The sequence below is a fragment of the Pristiophorus japonicus genome, chromosome 4 (genome assembly GCF_044704955.1).
Source record: "Pristiophorus japonicus isolate sPriJap1 chromosome 4, sPriJap1.hap1, whole genome shotgun sequence".
NCBI classification, from domain to species: Eukaryota; Metazoa; Chordata; class Chondrichthyes; family Pristiophoridae; genus Pristiophorus; species Pristiophorus japonicus.
Genome location: NC_091980.1, coordinates 307,747,821 through 307,775,494, shown reverse-complemented (window position 1 = coordinate 307,775,494; position 27,674 = coordinate 307,747,821). Strand labels below are relative to the sequence as shown.

At 46.8% G+C, this 27,674-nt stretch overlaps 1 protein-coding gene across 1 annotated transcript in view; it reads left to right on the top strand.

Annotated features, from left to right (window-relative positions):
• Nucleotides 1-8,502, top strand: part of LOC139262795 (leucine-rich repeat-containing protein 74A) — a 117,474-nt gene extending 108,972 nt beyond the window's left edge. Inside the window, exon 14 of the mRNA XM_070877947.1 lies at nucleotides 7,743-8,502. Coding sequence (XP_070734048.1) covers nucleotides 7,743-8,280 — 538 coding nt within the window. The 3' untranslated portion in view covers nucleotides 8,281-8,502. The remainder of the gene's footprint in view (nucleotides 1-7,742) is intronic.
• Nucleotides 8,503-27,674: the final 19,172 nt, after the last annotated feature.

The following is a 27,674-nucleotide window of genomic DNA, read 5'->3' as shown; positions in this document are numbered from 1 at the left end:
GTTGGCAAGGCCAGCATTTATTGCCTATACCTAGTTGCCCTTGAGAAGGCAGTGGTGAGCCGCCTTCTTGAACCACTGCAGCCCGTGTGGTGAAGGTACTCCCATAGTACTGTTAGGCAGGGAGTTCCAGGATTTTGACCCAGCGACGAGGAAGGAATGGCGATATACGTCCAAGTCGGGATGGTGTGTGACGGAAGGGAACCTGCTAAAGTCGGCCCAAGGTACATTTCTGCGGCTGAATCGAGGGAAGCGAGTGGACAATCTCAGCTGCAGTAAGATGCAGAGGCATTGAATAGAGGGCAGCCAACTTCCGCAGGAGCAAGAGAGAATGATCGGAGAGAGATAATCCTTTACTGGAGCAGTGAAGAGAGCTCAGTGGGTAAATGCATCATCCTGTTAGCACTGAGTCTTCGAAAGAACTTGCATTTCTATAGCGCCTTTCACAATCTCAGCATTTCCCGAAGTGCTTCACAGCCAATGAAACATCTTTGAATTGCAGTCACTGTTGTAATGTAGGGAAACATAGCAGCCAATTTGCAATTAGCAAGATCCCAAAGACAGCAATTAAATAAATTACTGGATAATCTTTTTAAACTCTGTGATGTTGTTTCAGGGATAAAAAGGCTAAGCAGAATTTTAAAAGTGTGCATTGTAATAATGCGGGATTCATTTTACAGTATTAAGTCTACTCCTGATACTTGACTTTTTAAAATTCATTCACAGGATGTAGACGTCGCTGGCAAGGCCAGCATTTATTGCCCATCCCAGATCGCTCTTGAGAAAGTGGTGGCAAGCCACCTTCTAGAATTAGTAACTTGTTGGGCCATTTCAGAGGACAGTTAAGAGTCAACCACTTTGCTGTGGGTCTGGAGTCACATCTAGGCCACACCGGGTAAGGGCGGCAGATTTCCTTCCCACATTAGTGAACTAGATTGGTTTTAGCGGCATTCCGGTAGTTTCATGGTCACCATTACTGATACTAGATTTTTTATTTAACTAATTGAATTTAAATTCCCCAGCTGCGATGGTGGGATTTGAACTCATGTCCCCAGATTATCATTCCAGGCCTCTGGATTACTAGTCCAGTGACATTACCCATCAGCATCATAGGCAGTCCCTCGAATTGAGGATGACTTGCTTCCACGTCAAAAAGTTCACAGGTGTTTCAATGAAGGACCGAATATTCTAGGTCCCGAACTACATCCTAAAGGGTGGAAGATGCCTGTGCGTGGATTTTTTTAACGTGGGGTGACCGTTGCACACCAGTCACCACACGGGCTTGACAGAGCTAGGTCTTGGTCTAGTAGCAAGGATTAACCAGGACGACTGGAGACCAGCTCTGCTGCACGGACCTAGTGCGCGCACATATCGCAGTGTGGGCTGGGCCCGTGCTGCTCCTGGGTCCTCGGCTCTTCTGGGCCACTGTGCAACTGTACCCGCTACTGGGACTGGCTTTATTACTAAAACATTGGGGTTTGTTTCAGGAGCTGGAAACATTAATAAAACTGGCTGGGGCAAGTAGCTATCTGTTTTAACAGCAAACATCTAATAGACATTCTCATTGACTACTCAGTGAATAGCAAACAGAGATTTTAGCAGAGGGGAGCTAATTTACTTGATCCCATAGGTTCTAGGCCACCTGCTACACACTAAACCGCTTCTTATCTCTTTTCAAACTAGCTTCATGCTGACTCAGGCTCCATAGATTTTGATAAGTCAGGTGGCATGTACCAGAAGGTAAAGGTCAACTAGAGAGCCAAAAAAATGGCGAGAAGCTGAGATTAACGACAGAAACACTGTATGTTGTGTTAAACACCTTTTCATGACCAATTCTTTGCTTTTTTTGTTATTAAAAAAGAAACATTAAATTAAGTTGTTCTTTCCATATTTTGTCTTAAAGGGGATGTGTATTCATCAGAATTTAACCATAATTCATCACATTCAAAAGCTATTAGGGATTTAGAAAAGTACAGGACTGTAAAGATTCCGCACAATAACGCACAATTGTCCACTCCCTCAAATATATATTTTTTAATTATACAACTTGAACCTCCCTTATCCAGAACACTCAGGACCTGGCCTGTTCTGGATAAGGGATTTTTCCGGACGAGGGGTGGTCACGTTAAATTGGATGGTACAGGTATTGAGCAAGGGTATATCGGGGCTGGCTGGCTTGGGGCTGGGAGTGTGGCAGAGAGATCATGGGGTGGGGGGTTCGGTGGATCGCGGAGTCAAGCCAGCGATTGCGAGAGTCGGCAACGAGGGAGGACTTCAATTTGTTCATGTTGGAGTTCTGCGCATGCGCCACCCAGTGGTCAGGAATGGGTCTGGACAAGGGGTGGTTCCGGATAAGAGAGTTCTGGATAAGGGAGGATCAACCTGTACTGTATAAACTTGCATATAGCCCGCACATTTTGGTAGCAAAAATACACAGTCTCGTTGAGGGAATGGCCCATATATACAAGCTAATGATTATTCTTTCCCTGGGGGACATGCTCAGGTTTGGGGTGCAATCTCGATGAAGGAGCGGCCTGTACAAACATCAAATTAATAATTGAATTAAAACAGTGCCTTGTCACGTTGAAATGTCTCAGAACGATTCACACAAAGAAATATTTCTGGGAGGCAGTAGCTGCAGTTAACACGGGCAACACATTCAGGCAATCTGCACCAGCAACCTTCAACAAACAGCAGTTAGTTATTTCTTGTTGGTATTGGTTGAGGGAGGATTTTTAAAAATATATTCTTTCCTGGGCGTCACTGGCAAGTCCGGCATTTATTGCCCATCCCTAATTGTCCTTGAGAAGGCGGTGGTGAGCCACTTTCTTGAACCGCCACAGTCCATCTTCTCTGTTGCGGTTTACATAGAGACATAGAAAATAGATGCAGGAGTAGGCCATTCGGCCCTTCAAGCCTGCACCACCATTCAATAAGATTATGGCTGATCATTCCCTCAGTACCCCTTTCCTGCTTTCTCTCCATATCCCTTGATCCCCTTAGCCGTAAGGGCCATATCTAACTCTCTCTTGAATATATCCAATGAACTGGCATCAACAACTCTCTGCGGCAGGGAATTCCACAGGTTAACAACTCTCTGAGTGAAGAAGTTTCTCCTCATCTCAGTCCTAAATGGCCTACCCCTTATCCTAAGACTGTGTCCCCTGGTTCTAGACATCCCCAACATCGGGAACATTCTACCCGCATCTAACCTGTCCAGTCCCGTCAAAATCTTATATGTTTCTATGAGATCCTCTCTCATCCTTCTAAACTCCAATGTATACAGGCCCAGTTGATCCAGTCTCTCCTCATATGTCAGTCCAGCCATCCTGGGAATCAGTCTGGTGAACCTTCGCTGCACTCCCTCAATAGCAAGAACGTCCTTCCTCAGATTAGGAGACCAAAACTGAACACAATATTCCAGGTGAGGCCTCACCAAGGCCCTGTACAACTGCAGTAAGACCTCCCTGCTCCTATACTCAAATCCCCTAACTACGAAGGCCAACATACCATTTGCCTTCTTCACCGCCTGCTGTACCTGCATGCCAACTTTCAACGACTGATATACCATGACACCCAGGTCTCGTTGTACCTCCCCTTTTCCTAATCTGCCGCCATTCAGATAATATTCTGTCTTTGTGTTTTTGCCCCGCAAAGTGGATAACTTCACATTTATCCACATTATACTGCATCTGCCATACATTTGCCCACTCACCTAACCTGTCCAAGTCACCCTACAGCCTCTTGGCATCCTCCTCACAGCTGTCATCTGCAAACTTGGCGATATTACACTCAATTCCTTCATCTAAATCATTAATGTATATTGTAAAGAGCTGGGGTCCCAGCACTGAGCCCTGCGACACTCCACTTGTCACTGCCTGCCACTCTGAAAAGGACCCATTTATCCCGACTCTCTGCTTCCTGTCTGCCAACCAGTTCTCTATCCACGTCAGTACATTACCCCCAATACCATGTGCTTTGATTTTGCACACCAATCTCTCGTGTGGGACCTTGTCAAAAGCCTTTTGAAAGTCCAAATACACCACATCCATTGGTTCTCCCTTGTCCACTCTAATAGTTACATCCTCAAAAAATTCCAGAAGACTTGTCAAGCATGATTTCCCTTTCATAAATCCATACTGACTTGGAACGATCCTGTCACTGCTTTCCAAATGCGCTGCTATTTCATCTTTAATAATTGATTCCAACATTTTCCTCACTACTGATGTCAGGCTAACCAATCTATAATTACCCATTTGCTCTCTCCCTCCTTTTTTAAAAAGTGGTGTTACATTAGTTACCCTCCAGTCCATAGGAACTGATCCAGAGTCAATAGACTGTTGGAAAATGATCACCAATGCATCCACTATTTCTAGGGCCACTTCCTTAAGTACTCTGGGATGCAGACTTTCAGGCCCCGGGGATTTATCGGCCTTCAATCCGCTCAATTTCCCTAACACAATTTCCTGACTAATAAGGATATCCTTCAGTTCCTCCTTCTTACTGGACCCTCGGTCCCCTAGTACTTCTGGAAGATTATTTGTGTCTTCCTTCGTGAAGACAGAACCAAAGTATTTGTTGAACTGGCCTGCCATTTCTTTGTTCCCCACTATAAATTCACCTGATTCTGACTGCAAGGGACCTACGTTTGTCTTCACTAATCTTTTTCTCTTCACATATCTATAGAAGCTTTTGCAGTCAGTTTTTATGTTCCCGGCTAGCTTCTTCTCATACTCTATTTTCCCCCTCCTAATTAAAACCTTTGTCCTCCTCTGCTGAATTCTAAATTTGTCCCAGTCCTCAGGTTTGCTGCTTTTTCTGGCCAATTTATATGCCTCTTCCTTGGATTTAACACTAGCTTTAATTTCCCTTGTTAGCCACGGTTGAGCCACCTTCCCCGTTTTATATTTACTCCAGACAGGGATGTACAGTTGTTAAAGTTCATCCATGTGACCTTTAAATGTTTGCCATTGCCTGTCCACCATCAACCCTTTAAGTATCATTGGCCAGTCTATTCTAGCCAATTCACACCTCATGCCATCGAAGTTACCTTTCCTTAAGTTCAGGACCCTAGTCTCTGAATTAACTGTGTCACTCTCCATCTTAATAAAGAATTCTACCATTTTGTGGTCACTCTTCCCCATGGGGCCTCGCACAACAAGATTGCTAATTAGTCCTTTCTCATTACACATCACCCAGTCTAGGATGGCCAACCCTCTAGTTGGTTCCTCGGCATATTGGTCTAGAAAACCATCCCTAATACACTCCAGGAAATTCTCCTCCACTGTATTTCTACCAGTTTGGTTAGCCCAGTCTATATGTAGATGAAAATCGCCCATGATAACTGCTGTACCTTTATTGCACACATCCCTAATTTCTTGTTTGATGCTGTCCCCAACCTCACTACTCTGTTTGGAGGTCTGTACACAACTCCCACTAGCTTTATCTGCCCTTTGGTATTCCACAGCTCCACCCATACAGATTCCACATCATCCAAGCTAATGTCCTTCCTTACTATTGCATTAATTTCCTCTTCAACCAGCAATGCTACCCCACCTCCTTTTACTTTCTGTCTATCCTTCCTGAATGTTGAATACTCCTGGATGTTGAGTTCCCAGCCTTGGTCACCCTGGAGCCAAGTGTCCGTGATGCCAATTATATCATATTCATTCATTGCTGCCTGCGCAGTTAATTCGTCCACCTTATTGCAAACACTTCTCGCACTGAGGCACAGAGCCTTGGTACAACTGAGTGGCTTGCTTGGCCATTACAGAGCGAGAGTCAACCATATTGCTATGGTCACATATAAGCCAGACCGGGTAAGGACGGCATATTTCCTTCCTTCCCCACTTCCATTGGTGAACCAGATAGGTTTTTCTGACAATCTGGAATCATGGTCACCATCACTGGTGCTAATTTTTTATTCCAGATTTATTTAATTAACTGAATTTAAATTCCCCAGCTGCCGCGGTGGGATTTGAACTCATGTCTCTGGATCATACGTCCAGGTTTCTGGATTACTAGCCCAGTAACCACAATGCAACTGTTCCCCTATTGGAATGATGGCCAGGACACTTCCTACTCTTTTTCAAGCAGTGTCGTTGGATCTTTAGTGTCAGCCTGAACTAATGGAACTCCCTTTATAACACCTTAGAATTGTGGGCAATTGAATCGGATATACTTCCCCCTTTAATTGTTCAGATTAGGAATTGTGGTCAATTCAATGGATGCGACTGCTGCCAACGAACCGGAGGTTGTTGCGCATGCGCTGCCTGTGCTTTTTTCGGTTGTTCACTTTGGGACTCACAGGTGCCTGGGGGAAAATGTCGGGAACACGGGGCGGGCTTGGGGAAAAATGTCGGGAACACAAAGTGGGCCTTTGGGTCTCACGGGCTCTATGAAAAAAAAGTAGAAGCATCATTGCAATTTCCAGATTAATGCGCAGACCGCTTCTATGCAGCTTCCGGTTCGTTGGCGGCAGCCTACGGTTCGTTGGCAGCAGTCACTTCGTGATTCAATGGAATTACTTTCCCTTTAATTATTTAAATTAGGAATTGCGGTTAATTCAACAGAATACACTTCCCCTTTAATTGTTCAGATTAAGAATTGTAGGCAATTCGCCTTCTGTCCCAAACACTGCGGCCCTCCTGGTGTACCCCCACCATAATTCCAACAGTACGGTGGATGGGCTGAAATTCCCAGGTCCCGGCCAAGTGTGGAGATTCCCACTCGGCCGTGTAAGGGGTCGAGGCCTTTTCCACAAGAAGTGTTGGGGCCAAGGGGCAGAGTCTCTGAGCACATCCTATCTGGAGATGCCAGCCCTCTTGAATTGCCCTGGAATGTCTGGGATTTAAAGATGAATCTCCAGGTCGCTGCTCTGGGCAACCGAGGAGAAAAATCACAGGGCCCTCAAACAAAATTGTGTTTTTTTCTTAAAAATCTTTTAACTCTTTGGTTATTAGTTGTAAAAAAAATATCTGAGATGGGGGTGGGGGGCAAAGGCTGTTTGACTGACAGTCAAGAATCAACCAATCAGGTAGCGAAGAGACTGCTTGCTGATTGGCCGTGGGAAGACGGGTGCCACCAATATGGACCTGTCGGGCGACCAATGGCGGGAGCGAGCGGGCAAGGGTGGTTGGAAGCGGGAGATCATGTGACGACGACGCCTGGAATATGTCCAATCGCAGTTGCCGACCCTATCGTATCCTGGCCTCTCAGTCAGTGGGGACACGATCAGTGAGCAGTAGAACTAATAAGGCCCAGAGTGCCAGTCGGCCAGACTGAGGAAGTAGGAATCCAAGGAGGATGGAGCATTTTCGTGATAACAACTAAAATGCAATCCCCTTATGAAGATGTTTCTGGGATGGGGTGGGGAGGGAGCCCAGTGTTCCCACGGTCCCCCCTGCTCCATTCCCCCCGCTGCCCATTCTCCTCTTGGTGGTCAACAGCCCTCGATGCATTTGCCGTTGCCGTAGAAATTAAGAGAGCTCTAACCTCTCCAAAGTTGGTGGGGGTCAGCGGCAGAGGTTCGGAGTGAGCACATTCCTTCGCTTACAATAGGACGTGCTCCCTCCCACCCTCCCTCCCGCTGTGGATATTCAAACAGTTATCTGTGATTGATTAACCTACATTGTTTTCGAACAAAAACTTTTAATAATTCCTTTTCGTTTGTTTTTGGCCTCATGTTTTCCGTCCTTTTCGATCTCTTTGACCCTCGCCCTTCGTCCCGATTCTGAGCTGAACAGGAATCTGGTCGACTCCAGGAAACGGATGATCCGGGACCAACGGGAGCAGTTGCGCAAGGAGGAAACGCGGCAGAGGAAAGAGAGCCACAAGACCCAGCGGGTGCTGAAAACGCTCAAGAGCGCGATGAAGGCCATCACCCCGCGCAGTTCTATTGTCATCTCGGCCGGCCAGATTAAGTTGCCGGACATCCAGCCGCTCGAGTCCTCCAGTGCCCGGCGCTTGTCCGCCACACCGCTGGGCTCGTGGCACCACGCGGTGACGTCAATCGGCAATCGGTACTGGGTGCCAACCCTGAGCCGCGTGCAGGGGCACCGTCCGTTGAGCCATTCCGATAACATGCCCTCTGCCTCCGGCGTCAGGTCGGATGTTTCCCTCCGGCAGCACTCGATCTCACAACCTGACCTGGTGCCTAAATCACCCATGCATTCTCTGTCATGCCCAAACATGACCTCCAACCAGGAGCTAGACCCTGTCACAAAGTCTAGGCCAGCTACTTTGTTCCGCACAGTGAAAGCACCACCTTCAGAGACCAAGTGAGGGGGATGAAGGCTATAAGATAGTATTTGTGTGTAGTCCTACATATAGTTTATTTTCAGTCAGTCACCTCCCTGTTGATCATCTCCCGTCAATCACTTTCCATCAGACACCTCCTATCGATCATCTCCCGTCAATCATCTCCCAGCAGTCATCTCCCATCAGTTGCTTCTCCTCACTTGCCTCTTGTCAATCACCTCCTGCTAACTGCCTAACCAAATGTATAAGAACATAACAAATAGGAGCAGGAGTAGGCCATACGGCCACTCGAGCCTGCTCCGCCATTTAATACGATCATGGCTGATCTGATCATGGACCCAGGTCCACTTCCCTGCCTGCTCCCCCTAACCCCTTATTCTCTTATCGTTTAAGAAACTGCCTATTTCTGTCTTAAATTTATTCAATGTCCCAGCTTCCACAGCTCTCTGAGGCAGCGAATTCCACAGATTTACAACCCTCTGAGAGAAGAAATTTCTCCTCATCTCAGTTTTAAATGGGTGACCCCTTATTCTAAGATCATGCCCTCTAGTTCTAGTCTCCCCCATCAGTGGAAACATCCTCTCAGCATCCACCTTGCCAAGCCCCCTCATAATCTTATACGTTTCGATAAGATCACCTCTCATTCTTCTGAATTCCAATGAGTAGAGGCCCAACCTACTCAACCTTTCCTCATAAGTCAATCCCCTCATCTCCGGAATCAACCTAGTGAACCTTCTCTGAACTGCCACCGAAGCAAGTATATCCTTTCATAAATATGGAAACCAAAACTGCACGCAATATTCCAGGTGTGGCCTCACCAATAACTTGTACAACTGTAGGAAGACTTCCCTGCTTTTATACTCCATCCCCTTTGCAATAAAGGCCAAGATTCCATTGGCCTTCCTGATCACTTGCTATACCTGCATACTATCCTTTTGTGTTTAATGCACAAGTACCCCCAGGTCCCGCTGTACTGCGGAACTTTGCAATCTTTCTCCATTTAAATAATAACTTGTTCTTTGATTTTTTTCTGCCAAAGTGCATGACCTCACATTTTCCCACATTATACTCCATCTGCCAAATTTTTGCCCACTCACTTAGCCTGTCTATGTCCTTTTGCAAATTTTTTGTGTCCTCCTCACACATTGCTTTTCCTCCCATCTTTGTATCGTCAGCAAACTTGGCTACGTTACACTCAGTCCCTTCTTCCAAGTCAGTAATATAGATTGTAAATAGTTGGGGTCCCAGCACTGATCCCTGACAATGCCAAATCAAGAAACAGTAAAATAAAAAGCAAATTCTTGCCAATTCACTTCCCCTCACCTCCCCTTTTGAAGACATGGCCTCTTTTGCCATGGCACGATTCCAAAGATGTCAGGTACCCTCAGTTCCTCACCAAATGACCACTACTCCAGCGCCCGTCTCTGTGGAATTCGCTGCCTCAGAGAGCCGTGGAAGCTGTGTCATTGAATAAATTTAAGACAGAGACAGACAATTTCTTAACCGATAAGGGAATAAGGGGTTATGGGAATCGGGCAGGGAAGTGGACCTGAGTCCATGATCGGATCAGCCATGATCATATTAAATGGCGGAACAGGCTCGAGGGGCTGTATGGCCTAATCCTGCTCCTATTTCTGATAGAAACATAGAAAGTAGGTGCAGGAATAGACCATTCGGCCCTTCGAGCCTGCACCACCATTCAATAAGATCATGGCTGATCATTCCCTCAGTACTCCATTCCTGCTTTCTCTCCATACTCCTTGATCCCTTTAGCCGTAAGGACCACATCTAACTCCCTTTTGAAGCTATCGAACGAACTGGCCCCAACAACTTTCTGTGGTAAAGAATTCCACAATTCTCTGAGTGAAGAAGTTTCTCCTCATCTCGATCCTAAATGGCTTAACCCTTATCCTTAGACTGTGACCCCTGGTTCTGGACTTCCCCAACATCGGGAACATTCTTCCTGCATCTAACCTGTCCAATCCCATCAGAATTTTATATGTTTCTATAAGATCCCCTCTCATTCTTTTAAATTCCAGTGAATATAAGCCTAATCGATCCAGTCCTTCTTCATATTTCAGTCCTGCCATCCCGGGAATCAGTCTGGGGAACCTTCGCTGCACTCCCTCAATGGCAAGAATATCCTTCCTCAGCTTAGGAGACCAAAACTGTCCACAATGTTCAAGGTGTGGCCTCACCAAGGCCCTATACAACTGCAGTAAGACCTCCCTGCTCCTATAATCAAATGTTCTTAGAGCGAGTGTAGGGAGCCGTGGCAACCACTTCCTTACAGGAATCACTGGATAGAGATCAGGAGCAGGAACCCCGGCTGATTTCTTTTCTCCTCCTTTGTCAAGGGCATTTAGAGCATTGGGGTGCCACTGAGATCAACACCACCCAGGAACTGAACCTGGGACCATCATGGTGTGAATGGCTTAGCGATGCACAGGGCATTTACCTACTGAACAATCAGGGAAGTACACGCTTCATGCCCTTTTTGTGACATCCACCTCACTTAAGGTGATTGGCAAAAGAACTAGAGGCGAGATGAGAACTTATTTTACGCATTGACCCGACATAGTCTGGAATGCGTTGCCTGAAAAGGCGGTGGAAAAAGATTCAATAACAACTTTCAAAAGATAATTGGACAAGTACTTGAGGAGGAAAACATTGTAGGGCTATGGGGAAAGAGCAGGGGGAATGGGACTAATTGGAGAGCTCTTTCAAAGAGCTGGCACAGGGGCAATGGGCCGAATGGCCTCCTTCTGTGCTGTAACCAAGTTTGCTGACAATACAAAGATGGGAGGAAAAGCAATGTTTGAGGAGGACACAAAAAATCTGCAAAAAGACATAGACAGGCTAAGTGAGTGGGCAAAAATTTGGCAGATGGAGTATAATGTTGGAAAGTGTGAGGTCGCGCACTTTGGCAGAAAGAATCAAAGAGCAAGTTATTACTTAAATAGAGAAAGATTGCAAAGTGCTGCAGTACAGCGGGACCTGGGGGTACTTGTGCATGAAACACAAAAGGATAGTATGCAGGTACAGTAGGTGATCAGGAAGGCCAATGGTATCATAGAAACATAGAAATTAGGTGCAGGAGCAGGCCGTTCGGCCCTGCGAGCCTGCACCACCATTCAGTAACATCACGGCTGATCATTAAACCTCAGTACCCCTTTCCTGCTTTCTCTCCATACCCCTTGATCCCTTTAGCCATAAGGAGCATATCTAACTCCCTTTTGAATATATCTAACGAACTTTCTGCGGTAAAGAATTCCACAGGTTAACCACTCTCTGAGGGAAGAAGTTTCTCCTCATCTCGGTCCTAAATGGCTTACCACTTATTCTTAGACTGTGACCCCTGGTTCTGGAACTCCCCAGCAACGGGAACATTCTTCCTGACTCTAACTTGTCCAATTCTGTCAGAATTTTAAACGTTTCTATGAGGTCCCCTCTCATTCTTCTGAACTCCAGTGAATACAAGCCCAGTTGATCCAGTCTTTCTTGATAGGTCAGTCCCGCCATCCCGGGAATCAGTCTGGTGAACCTTCGCTGCACTCCCTCAATAGCAAGAATGTCCTTCCTCAGGTTAGGAGACCAAAACTGTACACAATACTCCAGGTGTGGCCTCACCAATGCCCTGTACAACTGTAGCAACACCTCCCTGCCCCTGTACTCAAATCCCCTTGCTATGAAGGCCAACATGCCATTTGCTTTCTTAACCGCCTGCTGCACCTGCATGCCAACCTTCAATGACTGATGTACCATGACACCCAGGTCTCTTTGCACCTCCCCTTTTCCTAATCTGTCACCATTCAGATAATAGTCTGTCTCTCTGTTTTTACCACCAAAGTGGATAACCTCACATTTATCCACATTATACTTCATCTGCCATGCATTTGCCCACTCGCCTAACCTATCCAAGTCGCTCTGCAGCCTCACAGCATCCTCCTCGCAGCTCACACTGCCACCCAACTTAGTGTCATCCGCAAATTTGGAGATACTACATTTAATCCCCTCATCTAAATCATTAATGTACAGTGTAAACAGCTGGGGCCCCAGCACAGAACCTTGCGGTACCCCACTAGTCACTGCCTGCCATTCTGAAAAGTACCCATTTACTCCTACTCTTTGCTTCCTGTCTGACAACCAGTTCTCAATCCATGTCAGCACACTACCCCCAATCCCATGTGCTCTAACTTTGCACATCAATCTCTTGTGTGGGACCTTGTCGAACGCCTTCTGAAAGTCCAAATATACCACATCAACTGGTTCTCCCTTGTCCACTCTACTGGAAACATCCTCAAAAAATTCCAGAAGATTTGTCAAGCATGATTTCCCTTTCACAAATCCATGCTGACTTGGACCTATCATGTCACCTCTTTCCAAATGCACTGCTATGACATCCTTAATAATTGATTCCATCATTTTACCCACTACCGATGTCAGGCTGACCGGTCTATAATTCCCTGTTTTCTCTCTCCCTCCTTTTTTAAAAAGTGGGGTTACATTGGCTACCCTCCACTCTATAGGAACTGATCCAGAGTCAATGGAATGTTGGAAAATGACTGTCAACGCATCCACTATTTCCAAGGCCACCTCCTTAAGTACTCTGGGATGCAGTCCATCAGGCCCTGGGGATTTATCGGCCTTCAATCCCATCAATTTCCCCAACACAATTTCCCGGCTAATAAGGATTTCCCTCAGTTCCTCCTCCTTGCTAGACCCCCCGACCCCTTTTATAACCGGAAGGTTGTTTGTGTCCTCCTTCGTGAATACCGAACCAAAGTACTTGTTCAATTGGTCCGCCATTTCTTTGTTCCCTGTTATGACTTCCCCTGATTCTGACTGCAGGGGACCTACGTTTGTCTTTACTAACCTTTTTCTCTTTACATATCTATAGAAACTTTTGCAATCCGTCTTAATGTTCCCTGCAAGCTTCTTCTCATACTCCATTTTCCCTGCCCTAATCAAACCCTTTGTCCTCCTCTGCTGAGTTCTAAATTTCTCCCAGTCCCCAGGTTCGCTGCTATTTCTGGCCAATTTGTATGCCATTTCCTTGGCTTTAATACTATCCCTGATTTCCCTTGATAGCCACGGTTGAGCCACCTTCCCTTTTTTATTTTTATGCCAGACAGGAATGTACAATTGTTGTAGTTCATCCATGCGGTCTCTAAATGTCTGCCATTGCCCATCCACAGTCAACCCCTTAAGTATCATTCGCCAATCCATCCCAGCCAATTCACGCCTCATACCTTCAAAGTTAGCCTTCTTTAAGTTCTGGACCATGGTCTCTGAATTAACTGTTTCATTCTCCATCCCAATGCAGAATTCCACCATATTATGGTCACTCTTCCCCAAGGGGCCTCGCACAACGAGATTGCTAATTAATCCTCTCTCATTACACAACACCCAGTCTAAGATGGCCTCCCCCCTAGTTGGTTCCTCAACATATTGGTCTAAAAAACCATCCCTTATGCACTCCAGGAAATCCTCCTCCACCATATTGCTTCCAGTTTGGTTAGCCCAATATGCATATTAATATGCAATATGCATATTAAAGTCACCCATTATAACTGCTGCACCTTTATTGCACGCACCCCTAATTTCATGTTTGATGCCCTCCCCAACATCACTACTACTGTTTGGAGGTCTGTACACAACTCCCACTAACGTTTTTTGCCCTTTGGTGTTCTGCAGCTCTACCCATATAGATTCCACATCATCCAAGCTAATGTCTTTCCTAACTATTGCCTTAATCTCCTCCTTAACCAGCAATGCTACCCCACCTCCTTTTCCTTTTATTCTATCCTTCCTGAATGTTGAATACCCCTGGATGTTGAGTTCCCAGCCCTGATCATCCTGGAGCCACGTCTCCGTAATCCCAATCACATCATATTTGTTAACATCTATTTGCACAGTTAATTCATCCACCTTATTGCGGATACTCCTTGCATTAAGACATAAAGCCTGTAGGCTTGTTTTTTTAACACCCTCTGTCCTTTTAGAATTTTGCTGTACAATGGCCCTTTTTGTTCTTTGCCTTGGGTTTCTCTGCCCTCCACTTTTCCTCATCTCCTTTCTGTCTTTTGCTTTTGCCTCATTTTTGTTTCCCTCTATCTCCCTGCATTGGTTTCCATCCCCCTGCCATATTAGTTTTAACTCCTCCCCAACAGCACTAGCAAACACTCCCCCGAGGACATTGGTTCCGATTCTGCCCAGGTGCAGACCGTCCGGATTGTACTGGTCCCACCTCCCCCAGAACCGGTTCCAATGCCCCAGGAATTTGAATCCCTCCCTGCTGCACCATTGCTCAAGCCATGTATTCATCTGAGCTATCCTGCGATTCCTACTCTGACTAGCACGTGGCACTGGTAGCAATCCCGAGATTACTACTTTTGAGGTCCTACTTTTTAATTTGGCTCCTAGCTCCTTAAATTCGTCTCGTAGGACCTCATCCCTTTTTTTACCTATGTCGTTGGTACCAACGTGCACCACGACAACTGGCTGTTCTCCCTCCCTTTTTAGAATGTCCTGCACCCACTTCGAGACATCCTTGACCCTTGCACCAGGGAGGCAACATACCATCCTGGAGTCTCGGTTGCGGCCGCAGAAACGCCTATCTATTCCCCTTACAATTGAATCCCCTATCACTATCGCTCACCCATTCTTTTTCCTGCCCTCCTGTGCAACAGAGCCAGCCACGGTGCCATGAACTTGGCTGCTGCTGCCCTCTCCTGATGAGTCATCCCCCTCAACGGCACTCAAAGCAGTGTTTCTGTTTTGCAGTGGGATGACCACAGGGGACCCCTGCACTACCTTCCTTGCACTACTCTTCCTGCTGGTCTTCCATTCCCTCGCTGGCTGTGGACCCTTCTCCTGCGGTAAGACCAACTCGCTACACGTGATACTCACATCATTCTCAGCATCGTGGATGCTCCAGAGTGAATCCATCCTCAGCTCCAACTCCACAACGCGGACCGTCAGGAGCTGGAGGCGGACACACTTCCCGCACATGTAGTCGTCAGGGACACTGGTGTTGTCCCCATGTTCCCACATGGTACAGGAGGAGCATATCACGTGACCGAGCTGTCCTGCCATGACTTAACCCTTAGATACCCTTAAATTGGCAACAACACTGTTAAAAGTTACTGACTAATAAAGAAAAAGAAAAACTACTTACCAATCAGCAGCCAATCACTTACCATGTTGGCTGTGATGTCACCTTTTGATTTCTTTCTACTTCTTATTTGCCTTCTCTCTCAGCTGGAGCTGCACCGGTACCCGGACTGCTGAGCCTTTTATAGGCCGCTGCCTCTCTCGACGCTCCCCGGACTGCTGAGCCTTTTATAGGCCGCTGCCTCTCTTGACGCTCCCCGGACTGCTGAGCCTTTTATAGGCCGCTGCCTCTCTCGACTCCCGCCTCTCTCGACGCTCCCCGGACTGCTGAGCCTTTTATAGGCCGCGGCCTCTCTCAACTCCCGCCTCTCTCGACGCTCCCCGGACTGCTGAGCCTTTTATAGGCCGCTGCCTCTTATGTTCTTATGTTCACCCAGTCTCAACCGGGTTTCTCTCTCATTTTTGTCGACAGCCCAAAGTGGCTACTGATTGGCACTATATTTAGAATCTCACTGGGCGAAGCCACAGGAGAAGATCATTCGGTCCAATCAGCTCATCCCTTTTTACCTCACCACTTGTCTTTTAACTATATTGTATCGTTCAGTCCCTCCTCTCTCTAGAACATGTCGAATTGCCCCCTTGAGCCCCTTTATACTGTCCACCTGCTTCAGATTCCTCAGTGACTCATTCCACAACTCTGTTACCCTTTGAGTGCAAAAGGCAATAGACCAATGCGGTCCCGTCTCAAGAAACTGGCACATCCCACCATATCTGACGTGCCCCTCCATCAGATTATTTGCGGCTCTTTACGTGTCAGAATCTCAGAGCTGATCAAAATAAAACTACAAACCTTGGAAACAGGGAAACAAAAATCCCACTTCATCCTGAAATAAAAACAGAAAAATGCTGGAAACACTCAGCAGGTCAGACAGCATCTGCGGAGGGAGAGAGATAGAGTTGACATTTCAGGTTGATGATCTTTCATCAGAGCTGGAAGAAGTTAGAAATGTAACAGTTTATAAGCAAGTGCTGAGCCAGGAAAAAAGAGCAAAAGGGAAAGTCTGTGATAGAGTGGAAGGCAGGAATGATTAAATGACAAAAGGGATGATGGTACGTCATCATCATAGGCAGTCCCTCAGCATCGAGGAAAACCTGCTTCCACTCTTAACATGAGTTCTTAGGTGGCTGTACAGTGCAAAATGAGAACCACAGTCCCTGTCACAGGTGGGATAGATAGTCATTGAGGGTAAGGGTGGGCGGGACTGGTTTGCCGCACGCTCTTTCCGCTGCCTGCACTTGATTTCTGCATGCTCTCGGCGATGAGACTCGAGGTGCTCAGCGCCTTCCCGGATGCACTTCCTCCACTTAGGGCGGTCTTTGTCCAGGGACTCCCAGGTGTCGGTGGGGATGTTGCATTTTATCAGGGAGACTTTGGGACGTACTGAGGTCATGAAAGCCACTTTATAAATTCAAGTCTTTCTTTTTTCTTTTTAAAAGGGAGTGGTAATGAGAAAAGGAAAGAAATAAAAGCTGGGTCCAGAGGAGGTGTAAATGGTTACAGCAGAACCATTACCAGTACTTGCTGTCTGACAAAATGTGAACAGTGGTTATGAATCGATTCCGAGGGACTGTCTATAATGATGACGCACCATCATCCCTTTTGTCGTTTAATCACTTCTGCCTTCCACTCTATCACAGACCTTCCCTTTTGCTCTATTTCCCTGGCTCAGCGCTTGCTTATAAACTGTTACATTTCTAACTTATGTCTGACAAAATGGGAACAATGGTTATGACCTGAAGTTGTTGAACTCAATGTTAAGGCCGGAAGGTTGTAAAGTGCATAATCAAAAGATGAGATACTGTTCCTTGAGCTTGCGTTGAGCTTTATTCAACAGAACAGGAGGCCGAGGGCAGAGTGGGGTGGAGCATTATAATGGAGAACGACCAGAGTCACGCTTGCAGAGTGAATGGGGGTGTTCAGCAAAGTGATCGCCTAATCTGGTATTGTCAAATCAGCAAATATATCATCACACTGAGCTCTTGTGAATAATGTGCGTGAATTGTGATTTTGGAGCTGTTCTCCAAGTGTGGTCCAATATATGAACTATTAGCTTCAATAGAAACTGTTAAAAACTCACCTTTTCAGTCTCTTTATTTTCATGCATGAGTTAGTAACCATTGTCACATTTTCCAATTTACACTCCTTGGTTCACACTCACTGGGTCACACCCACTGGTTCACACCCATTGGGAACCTGAAAATAGATTCAGTAGGGAGGGGAGAAAAGCTGGAATTAGAAAGCAAAAATAAAGAAAGCGAGTTTGAAGGAGAGAGGAAACAAGCCGAAAAAAAGGATAAAAAAACAAATTTAAAGTCACTTTGTCTAAATACACGTAGCATTTGTGCCAAAATAGATGAATTGACGGCACAAATAGATACAAATGGGTATGAGCTGATAGCTATTATAGAGACATGGTTGCAAAGTGACCAGGACTGGGAATTAAATATTCAGGGGTATTTGACAATCCGAAAGGACAGATAGAAAGGAAAAGGAGGTGGGGTAACTCTATTGATAAATAGTAAGATGGAATAGTAAGAAACAATATTGGCTCAAATGATCAGGATGTTGAAACAGTTTGGGTGGAGATAAGGAACAATAAGGGGAAAAAGTCACTGATGGGTGTAGTGTATAGACCCCCTAACAGTAGCAACTCTGTTGGTCGGAGCATAAACCAGGAAATAGTGGGGGCTTGTAAAAAGGAAACAGCAATAATCATGGGTGATTTTAACCTCCATATTGATTGGACAAATCAAATTGGTCAGGGTAGCCTTGAGGAAGAGTTCATAGAGTGCATAAGGGACAGGTTCCTTGAGCAGTATGTAACAGAACCAACCAGGGGGCAGGCTATCTTAGATCTGGTCCTGTGTAATGAGACAGGATTAATAAATCTATAAAGAATCCCCTTGGAATGAGTGATCATAGCATAATTGAGTTTCAAATTCAGATGGAGGGTGAGAACGTTGGATCTCTAACCAGCATACTAAGCTTAAATAAAGGAGACTATGAAGGTATGAGGGCAGAGTTGGCTAAAGTGGACTGGGAAAATAGATTGAAGTGTAGGACGGTTGATGAACAGTGGTGTACATTTAAGCAGATATTTCACAACTCTCAAGAAAAATATATTCCAGTGAGGAGGAAAGGGTGTAAGAGAAAAGATGGCTAACTAAAGAAATAAAGGACGATATCCAATTAAAAACAAGAGCATACAGAGTGGCCAAAACTAGTGGGAGGACAGAAGATTGGGAAGCTTTTAAAAGCCAGCAAAGAATGACTAAAAAAATGATTAAGAAAGGGAAGATAGACTATGAAAGTAAACTAGCACAAAATATAAAAACAGATAGCAAGAGTTTCTATAGGTATATAAAAAGAAAAAGAGTGGCTAGAGTAAATGTTGGTCCCTTAGAGGATGAGACTGGGAAATTAGTAATGGGGAACATGGAGATGGCAGAAACTATGAACAAATATTTTGTATCAGTCTTTACAGTAGAGAACACTAACAATCCCAACAGTGGATAGTCAAGGGGCTCTTGGGGGGAGGAACTTATCACAATCACAATCACTAAGGAGGTGGTACAGAGTAAAATAATGGGACTAAAGACAGATAAATTCCCTGGACCTGATGGCTTGCATGCTAGGGTCTTAAGAGAAGTAGCGGCAGGGATTGTGGATGCATTGGTTGTAATTTACCAAAATTCCCTGGATTCTGGGGAGGTCCCAACAGATTGGAAAACTGCAAATGTAACGCCCCTATTTAAAAAAGGAGGCAGACAAAATGCAGGAAACTATAGACCAGTCAGCCTAATATCTGTGGTTGGGAAAATGTTGGAGTCCATTATTAAAGAAGCAGTAGCAGGACATTTGGAAAAGCATAATTCGGTCAGGCAGAGTCAGCATGGATTTATGAAGGGGATGTCATGTTTGACAAATTTGCTGGATTTCTTTGAGGATGTAACGAACAGGGTGGATAAAGGGGAACCAGTGGATGTAGTATATTTGGACTTCCAGAAGGCATTTGACAAGGTGCCATATAAAAGGTTACTGCACAAGATAAAAGCTCACGGGGTTGAGGGTAATATATTAGCATGGATAGAGGATTCGCTAACGAACAGAAAACAGAGAGTCGGGATAAATGGTTCATTCTCGGGTTGGCAATCAGTAACTAATGGGGTGCCGCAGGGATCAGTGCTGGGACCCCAACTATTTACAATCTATATTAACGACTTGGAAGAAGGGACTGACTGTAATGTAGCCAAGTTTGCTGATGATACAAAGATGGGAGGAAAAGCAATGTGTGAGGAGGACAAAAAAATCTGCAAAAGGACATAGACAGGCTAAGTGAGTGGGCAAAAATTTGGCAGATGAAGGATAATGTTGGAAAGTGTGAGGTCATGCACTTTGGCAGAAAAAAATCAAAGAGCAAGTTATTATTTAAATGGAGAAAGATTGCAAAGTGCTGCAGTACAGCGGGACCTGGGGATACTTGTTCATGAAACACAGAAGGTTAGTGCGCAGGTACAGCAAGTGATCAGGAAGGCCAATGGAATCTTGGCCTTTATTGCAAAGGGGATGGAGTATAAAAGCAGGGAAGTATTGCTACAGTTATACAGGGCATTGGTGAGGCCACACCTGGAATACTGCATGCAGTTTTGGTTTCCATATTTACGAAAGGATATACTTGCTTTGGAGGCAGTTCAGAAAAGGTTCACTAGGTTGGTTCCGGAGATGAGGGGGTTGGCTTATGAGGAAAGGTTGAGTAGGTTGGGCCTCTACTCATTGGAATTCAGAAGAATGAGAGATGATCTTATCGAAACATATAAGATTATGAGGGGGCTTGACAAGGTGGATGCAGAGCGGATGTTTCCACTGATGGAGGAGACTAGAACTAGAGGGCATAATCTTAGAATAAGGGGCTGCCCATTTAAAACTGAGATGAGGAGGAATTTCTTCTCTCTGGGGGCTGTAAATTTGTGGAATTCGCTGCCTCAGAGAGCTGTGGAAGGTGGGACATTGAATAAATTTAAGACAGAAATAGACAGTTTCTTAGCCAATAAGGGAATAAGGGGTTATGAGGAGCGGGCGGGGAAGTGGACCTGAGTCCATGATCGGATCAGCCATGATCATATTAAATGGCGGAGCAGACTCAAGGGGCCGTATGGCCTACTCCTGCTCCTATTTATTATGTTCTTACGTTCTTATTGGTTCACACCCACTGGTTCACACTCACTGGTTCATACTCATTGGGTCACACTCACTGGTTCACACCCTTTGGTGTGTACTAAAATAAAAACTGAAAATGCTATAAACACACAGCAGGCCAGACAGCGTCTGTGGAGAGAGAAGCAGTGTTAACGTTTCAGGTCGAGGATCTTTCGTTGGAGAAGTAGCAGGTTTTAAGCAAGCACAGAGGCAGGGAAAGGGAGGAAAGAACAAAAGGGAAGGTCTGTGATAGGGTGGCAGGCAGGGATGAGTAAATGGCAAAAGTGATGATAGTGCAAGGCAAAAGGAGATTATATGTGGGACAAGTAACGGAACAAAAGTTGTGTCAATCCTTGGCTTACACTCACTGCATCACACTGGTTTACACGCTATTGTTGAAAGATAATACGTGGCTCCATCATAGAAAAACATAGAAACATAGAAAATAGGTGCAGGAGTAGGCCATATGGCCCTTCGAGCCTCTACCACCATTCAATAAGATCATGGCTGATCATTCCTTCAGTACCCCTTTCCTGCTTTCTCTCCATACCCCTTGATCCCTTTAGCCGCAAGGGCCATATCTAACTCCCTCTTGAATATATCCAATGAACTGGCATCAACAACTCTCTGCGGTAGGGAATTCCAGAGGTTAACAACTCTCTGAGTGAAGAAGTTCCTCCTCATCTCAGTCCTAAATGGCTTACCCCCTATCCTAAGACTATGTCCCCTGGTTCTGGACTTGCCCAACATCGGGAACATTCTTCCTGCATCTAACCTGTCCAGTCCCATCAGAATTCTATTTGTTTCTATGAGATCCCCGCTCATCCTTCTAAACTCCAGTGAATACAGGCCCAGTCGATCCAGTCTCTCCTCATATGTCAGTCCTGCCATCCCAGGAATCAGTCTGGTGAACCTCCGCTGCACTCCCTCAATAGCAAGAACGTCCTTCCTCAGACTAGGAGACCAAAACTGAACACAATATTCCAGGTGGGGCCTCACCAAGGCCCTGCACAATTGCATTAAGACTTCCCTGCTCCTATACTCAAATCCCCTAGCTATGAAGGCCAACATGCCATTTGCCTTCTTTACCGCCTGCTGTACCTGCAAGCCAACCAATCAATGGCTTACAGGATAAATATACTGCTGGGTATATGCAGAAGCACCTAAGTTAAGTGGTCTCAGCCAGGGCAATAGGAGAGGAACTGCAATTGATGACAACGCATATGACTAACGAGACCAGGTTCCTATCCAGTGATCTCTCCATGGAAAGTGCATTTATCCGGTGATCATGTAAGGACATCATCATCATAGGCAGTCCCTCAAATCGAGGAAGACTTGCTTCCACTCTAAAAGTGAGTTCTTAGGTGACTGAACACCCCAATACAGGAATTACAGTCTCTGTCATCGGTGGGACAGATAGTTGTTGAGGGAAAGGGAGGGTGGGACTGGTTTGCCGCACGCTCTTTCCACTGCCTGTGCTTGGTTTCTTCATTCTCTCGGCGACGAGATTCGGTGCTCAGTGCCCTCCCGGATGCTCTTCCTCCACTTAGGGCGGTCTTTGGCCAGGGACTCCCAGGTGTCGATGGGGATGTTGCACTTTATCAAGGAGGCCCTGAGGGTGTCCCTTAAATGTTTCCTCTGCCCAACTGGGGCTCGCTTGCCGTGCAGGAGTTCGGAGTAGAGCACCTGCTTTGGGAGTCTCTTGTCAGACATGTGGACAATGTGGCGAACATAATTAGATTAATAGTGATGCCTCCCACACTGGAAACACCTCCCCAACCTCACTGTCCAGGCTCACACAAGAAGAAAGACCTGATCTGTGAGGTACTAAAGGCCTGACAGTGCCGAGGGATTTGTAGCCAAGAATGAATCAGCAACTTCATGAACTAAAAGGTGAGAACTGTTTTTTTTACTAAAAGTAGAATGCACCTCAGAGACAGAAGGACCAGTCCACTTGATTCACACCTGTCAGAGCGCACTTGCGCCTCTTTATTTTGCGTTGGGTACCCAATCCCATTGTGTATCTTTTATGTTTTCGACTCGGTAAAGCGACATTCAAAGTTCAGTGCGGTCTTTGGTGAATATTAAGTTTCAGTTCTAAAGGGTCAGTCAGGTCTCCTCGGCTGATCAAGCAATTCCACACGGCAGTGGATAAGCCAATAGACGGACAGCACTGAGGCCAATTGTAGCACCCTTAAACCTACCCGAGATCAGATCAGCCAACTCAGCATTGACCAAGCATCCAATCTGGAATCTCCTGATCTGTGTGACTTGCTACTGCACCAAGCACTCCATTTACCCTCCAGTGTTAGAAATCAGGGGTCAACAAAACATATATGGTGATGTGTCGAAAACTGTGACGGGAAGAATGCTGTGTTTAAATGGTTATGTCTTGAACTGGAGACCAAGTATCTCCTCAGATTTGGATTAGCTGCTTAGGAATGCTAATGTTTTGGAACCCTGTTGAGATGTTATAGCATTTTGCACTATGACAACCATTATCTGTTGTTTCCAAGATAAGATTTCAACTTTGTTTATGTATCTTAAAGACAATCGAACTTGGTTGAAGCCAAGGCCCGCCCAAAGGACCGACCTAGAGACCGGTGGTACTTTGCCAGGAAGATTCCTCTAAAAGAGGTGGCATTACTGCCCGGCGGCAAAATAACGGTCAATCTGGGCGGCAGCAGATGAGAACTCTCAAAGTCGGCGGCAAATGCGATTACCACCCAAGTGCCACCGAGGGTGGAGTCAGGCCCAGGGAGGGTGGAAGACATGAAATTAAAAATCATTACAAAAAAAAATCACTGGAACTCCTTCGGGCGAGCCCATACAGGTAAGTTGCTGTAAAAAAATTAAAAGATGTACACTAAACTTTTTTTGCAGGTCTTCATACTCAGTTTCGGGGTTAGACCTGCCTCCATGCAGCAGTTGTTCCCCCTGCTGGGGCCGTCTCCCGCTGTCTCCCGCCGTCTCCCGCCGACTCCCGCCAACTCCCGCCTGCACCAATCTGGCAGCTCGGCGGGCGGGAGGTGAGGTGAGTGGGCAAATGCATGGCAGATGCAGTATAATGTCGATAAATGTGAGGTTATCCACTTTGGTGGCAAAAACAGGAAGTCAGAATATTATCTGAATGGTGACAGATTAGGAAAAGGGGAGGTGCAATGAAACCTGGGTGTCATGGTACATCAGTCATTGAAAGTTGGCATGCAGGTACAGCAGGCGGTGAAGAATGGCATGTTGGCCTTCATAGCGAGAGTATTTGAGTATAGGAGCAGGGAGGTCTTACTGCAGTTGTACAGGGCCTTGGTGAGGCCACACCTGGAACATTGTGTACAGTTTTGGTCTCCTAATCTGAGGAAGGACATTGTTGCTATTGAGGGAGTACAGTGAAGGTTCACCAGGCTGGCAGGACTGACATATGAAGAAAGACTGGATCGACTAGGAATTTAGAAGAATGAGAGAAGATCTCATAGAAGCATAAAAAATTCTGACGGGATTGGACAGGTTAGATGTAGGAAGAATGTTCCCAATGTTGTGGAAGTCCAGAACCAGGGGTCATAGTGTAAGGATTAAGGGGTAAGCCTTTTAGGACCGAGATAATGACAAACTTCTTCACTCAGAGAATTGTGAACCTGTGGAATTCTCTACCACAGAAAGTTGTTGAGGCCAGTTCGTTAGATATATTCAAAAGGGAGATAGATGTAGCCCTTACAGCTAAAGAGATCAAGGGGTATGGAGAGAAAGCAGGAATAGAGTACTGAAGATGCATGATCAGCTATGATCATATTGAATGGTGGTGTAGGCTCGAAGGGCCGAATGGCCTACTCCTGCACTTATTTTCTATGTTTCTATGTTTCTATCATGCTACTTGGCCGCCAACAACCGTCAGCGGGCGGTTCCCAGGATGGGAGAGTGGAGAGCACCACTTCCAACTATCACAGGTCAGAGAGTGGTGAGCACCAGTTCCAACTGTCACAGGACAGAGAGTGGAGAGCACCACTTCCAACTATCACAGGTCAGAGAGTGGTGAGCACCAGTTCCCACTGTCACAGGTCAGAGAGTGGTGAGCACCAGTTCCAACTGTCACAGGACAGAGAGTGGAGAGCACCAGTTCCAACTATCACAGGACAGAGAGTGGTGAGCACCAGTTCCAACTGTCACAGGTCAGAGAGTGGTGAGCACCAGTTCCAACTGTCACATGTTAGAGAGTGGAGAGCACCAGTTCCAACTGTCACAGGACAGGAGATTGGAGAGCACCAGTTCCAACTGTCACAGGACAGAGAGTGGAGACCACCAGTTACCACTGTCACAGGACAGGAGAGTGGAGAGCACCAGTTCCCACTGTCACAGGACAGAGACTGTAGAGCACCAGTTCCCACTGACACAGGACAGGAGAGTGGAGAGCACCAGTTCCAACTGTCACAGGACAGAGAGTGGCGAGCACCAGTTCCCACTGTCACAGGACAGGAGAGTGGAGAGCACCACTTCCAACTATCACAGGACAGAGAGTGGTGAGCACCAGTTCCAACTGTCACAGGTCAGAGAGTGGAGAGCACCAGTTCCAACTGTCACAGGACAGGAGATTGGAGAACACTAGTTCCAACTGTCACAGGACGGGAGAGTGGAGAGCACCAGTTCCCAATGTCACAGGACAGGAGAGTGGAGAGCAGCAGTTCCAACTGTCACAGGACAGAGAGTGGAGAGCACCAGTTACCACTGTCACAGGACAGGAGAGTGGAGAGCACCAGTTCCCACTGTCACAGGACAGGAGAGTGGAGAGCACCACTTCCAACTATCACAGGACAGAGAGTGGTGAGCACCAGTTCCAACTGTCACAGGACAGAGAGTGGAGAGCACCAGTTCCCAATGTCACAGGACAGGAGAGTGGAGAGCAGCAGTTCCAACTGTCACAGGACAGAGAGTGGAGAGCACCAGTTACCACTGTCACAGGACAGGAGAGTGGAGAGCACCAGTTCCCACTGTCACAGGACAGAGAGTGGAGAGCACCAGTTCCCACTGACACAGGACAGGAGTGTGGAGAGCACCAGTTCCAACTGTCACAGGACAGAGAGTGGAGAGCACCACTTCCAACTATCACAGGACAGAGAGTGGTGAGCACCAGTTCCAACTGTCACAGGTCAGAGAGTGGAGAGCACCAGTTCCAACTGTCACAGGACGGGAGAGTGGAGAGCACCAGTTCCAACTGTCACAGGACAGAGAGTGGAGAGCACCAGTTCCCAATGTCACAGGACAGGAGAGTGGAGAGCACCAGTTCCAACTGTCACAGGACAGAGAGTGGAGAGCACCAGTTACCACTGTCACAGGACAGGAGAGTGGAGAGCACCATTTCCCACTGTCACAGGACAGAGAGTGGAGAGCACCAGTTCCCACTGACACAGGACAGAAGAGTGGAGAGCACCAGTTCACACTGTCACAGGACAGAGAGTGGAGAGCACCAGTTCACACTGTCACAGGACAGAGAGTGGAGAGCATCAGTTCACACTGTCACTGGACAGAGAGTGGAGAGCACCAGTTCCAACTGTCACAGGACAGAGAGTGGAGAGCACCAGTTCAAGCTGTCACAGGACAGAGAGTGGAGAGCATCAGTTCACACTGTCACAGGACAGAGAGTGGAGAGCACCAGTTCAAACTGTCACAGGACAGAGAGTGGAGAGCACCAGTTCAAGCTGTCACAGGACGGGAGAGTGGAGAGCATCAGTTCCAACTATTGCAGGACAGAGAGTGGAGAGCATCAGTTCCAACTGTCACAGGACGGGAGAGTAGGAGAGCACCAGTTCCCACTGTCTAAGGACAGAGAGTAGAGATCACCAGTTCAAACTGTCACAGGACAGAGAATGGAGAGCACCAGTTCCCACTGTCACAGGACAGAGAGTGGAGAGCACCAGTTCCAACTGTCACAGGACAGGAGAGTGGAGAGCACCAGTTCCCACTGTCACAGGACAGAGAGTGGAGAGCACAAGTTCCCACTGTCACAGGAAGGGAGAGTGGAGAGCACCAGTTCCCACTGTCACAGAACGGGAGACTGGAGAGCACCAGTTCCCACTGTAACAGGAGAGAGAGTGGAGAGCACCAGTTCCAACTGTCACAGGACAGAGAGTGCAGAGCACCAGTTCCAACAGTCACAGGACAGAGAGTGGAGAGCACCAGTGCAAACTGTCACAGGACAGAGAGTGGAGAGCACCAGTTCAAACTGTCACAGGACAGAGAGGGGAGAGCACCAGTTCAAACTGTCACAGGACAGAGAGTGGAGAGCACCAGTTCCCACGGTCACAGGACAGAGAGTGGAGAGCACCAGTTCCCACTGTCACAGGACAGAGAGTGGAGAGCACCAGTTCAAACTGTCACAGGACAGAGAGTGCAGAGCACCAGTTCCCACTGTCACAGGACAGAGAGTGGAGAGCACCAGTTCCAACTGTCACAGGACAGAAAGTGGAGAGCACCAGTTCCAATTGTCAAAGGACGGGAGAGTGGAGAGCACCAGTTCCCACTGTCACAGGACAGAGAGTGGAGAGCACCAGTTCCCACTGTCACAGGACAGAGAGTGGAGAGCACCAGTTCCAAGTGTCACAGGACAGAAAGTGGAGAGCACCAGTTCCAATTGTCACAGGACGGGAGAATGGAGTGCACCAGTTCCCACTGTCACAGGACAGAGAGTGGATAGCACCAGTGCAAACTGTCACAGGACAGAGAGTGGAGAGCACAAGTTCAAACTGTCACAGGACAGAGAGTGGAGAGCACCAGTTCAAACTGTCACAGGACAGAGAGTGGAGAGCACCAGTTCCCACTGTCACAGGACAGAGAGTGGAGAGCACCAGTTCCCACTGTCACAGGACAGAGAGTGGAGAGCACCAGTTCCAACTGTCACAGGACAGAGAGTGGAGAGCACCAGTTCCAACTGTCACAGGACAGAAAGTGGTGAGCACCAGTTCCAATTGTCACAGGACGGGAGAATGGAGTGCACCAGTTCCCAGTGTCACAGGACAGAGAGTGGAGAGCACCAGTTCCAATTGTCACAGGACGGGAG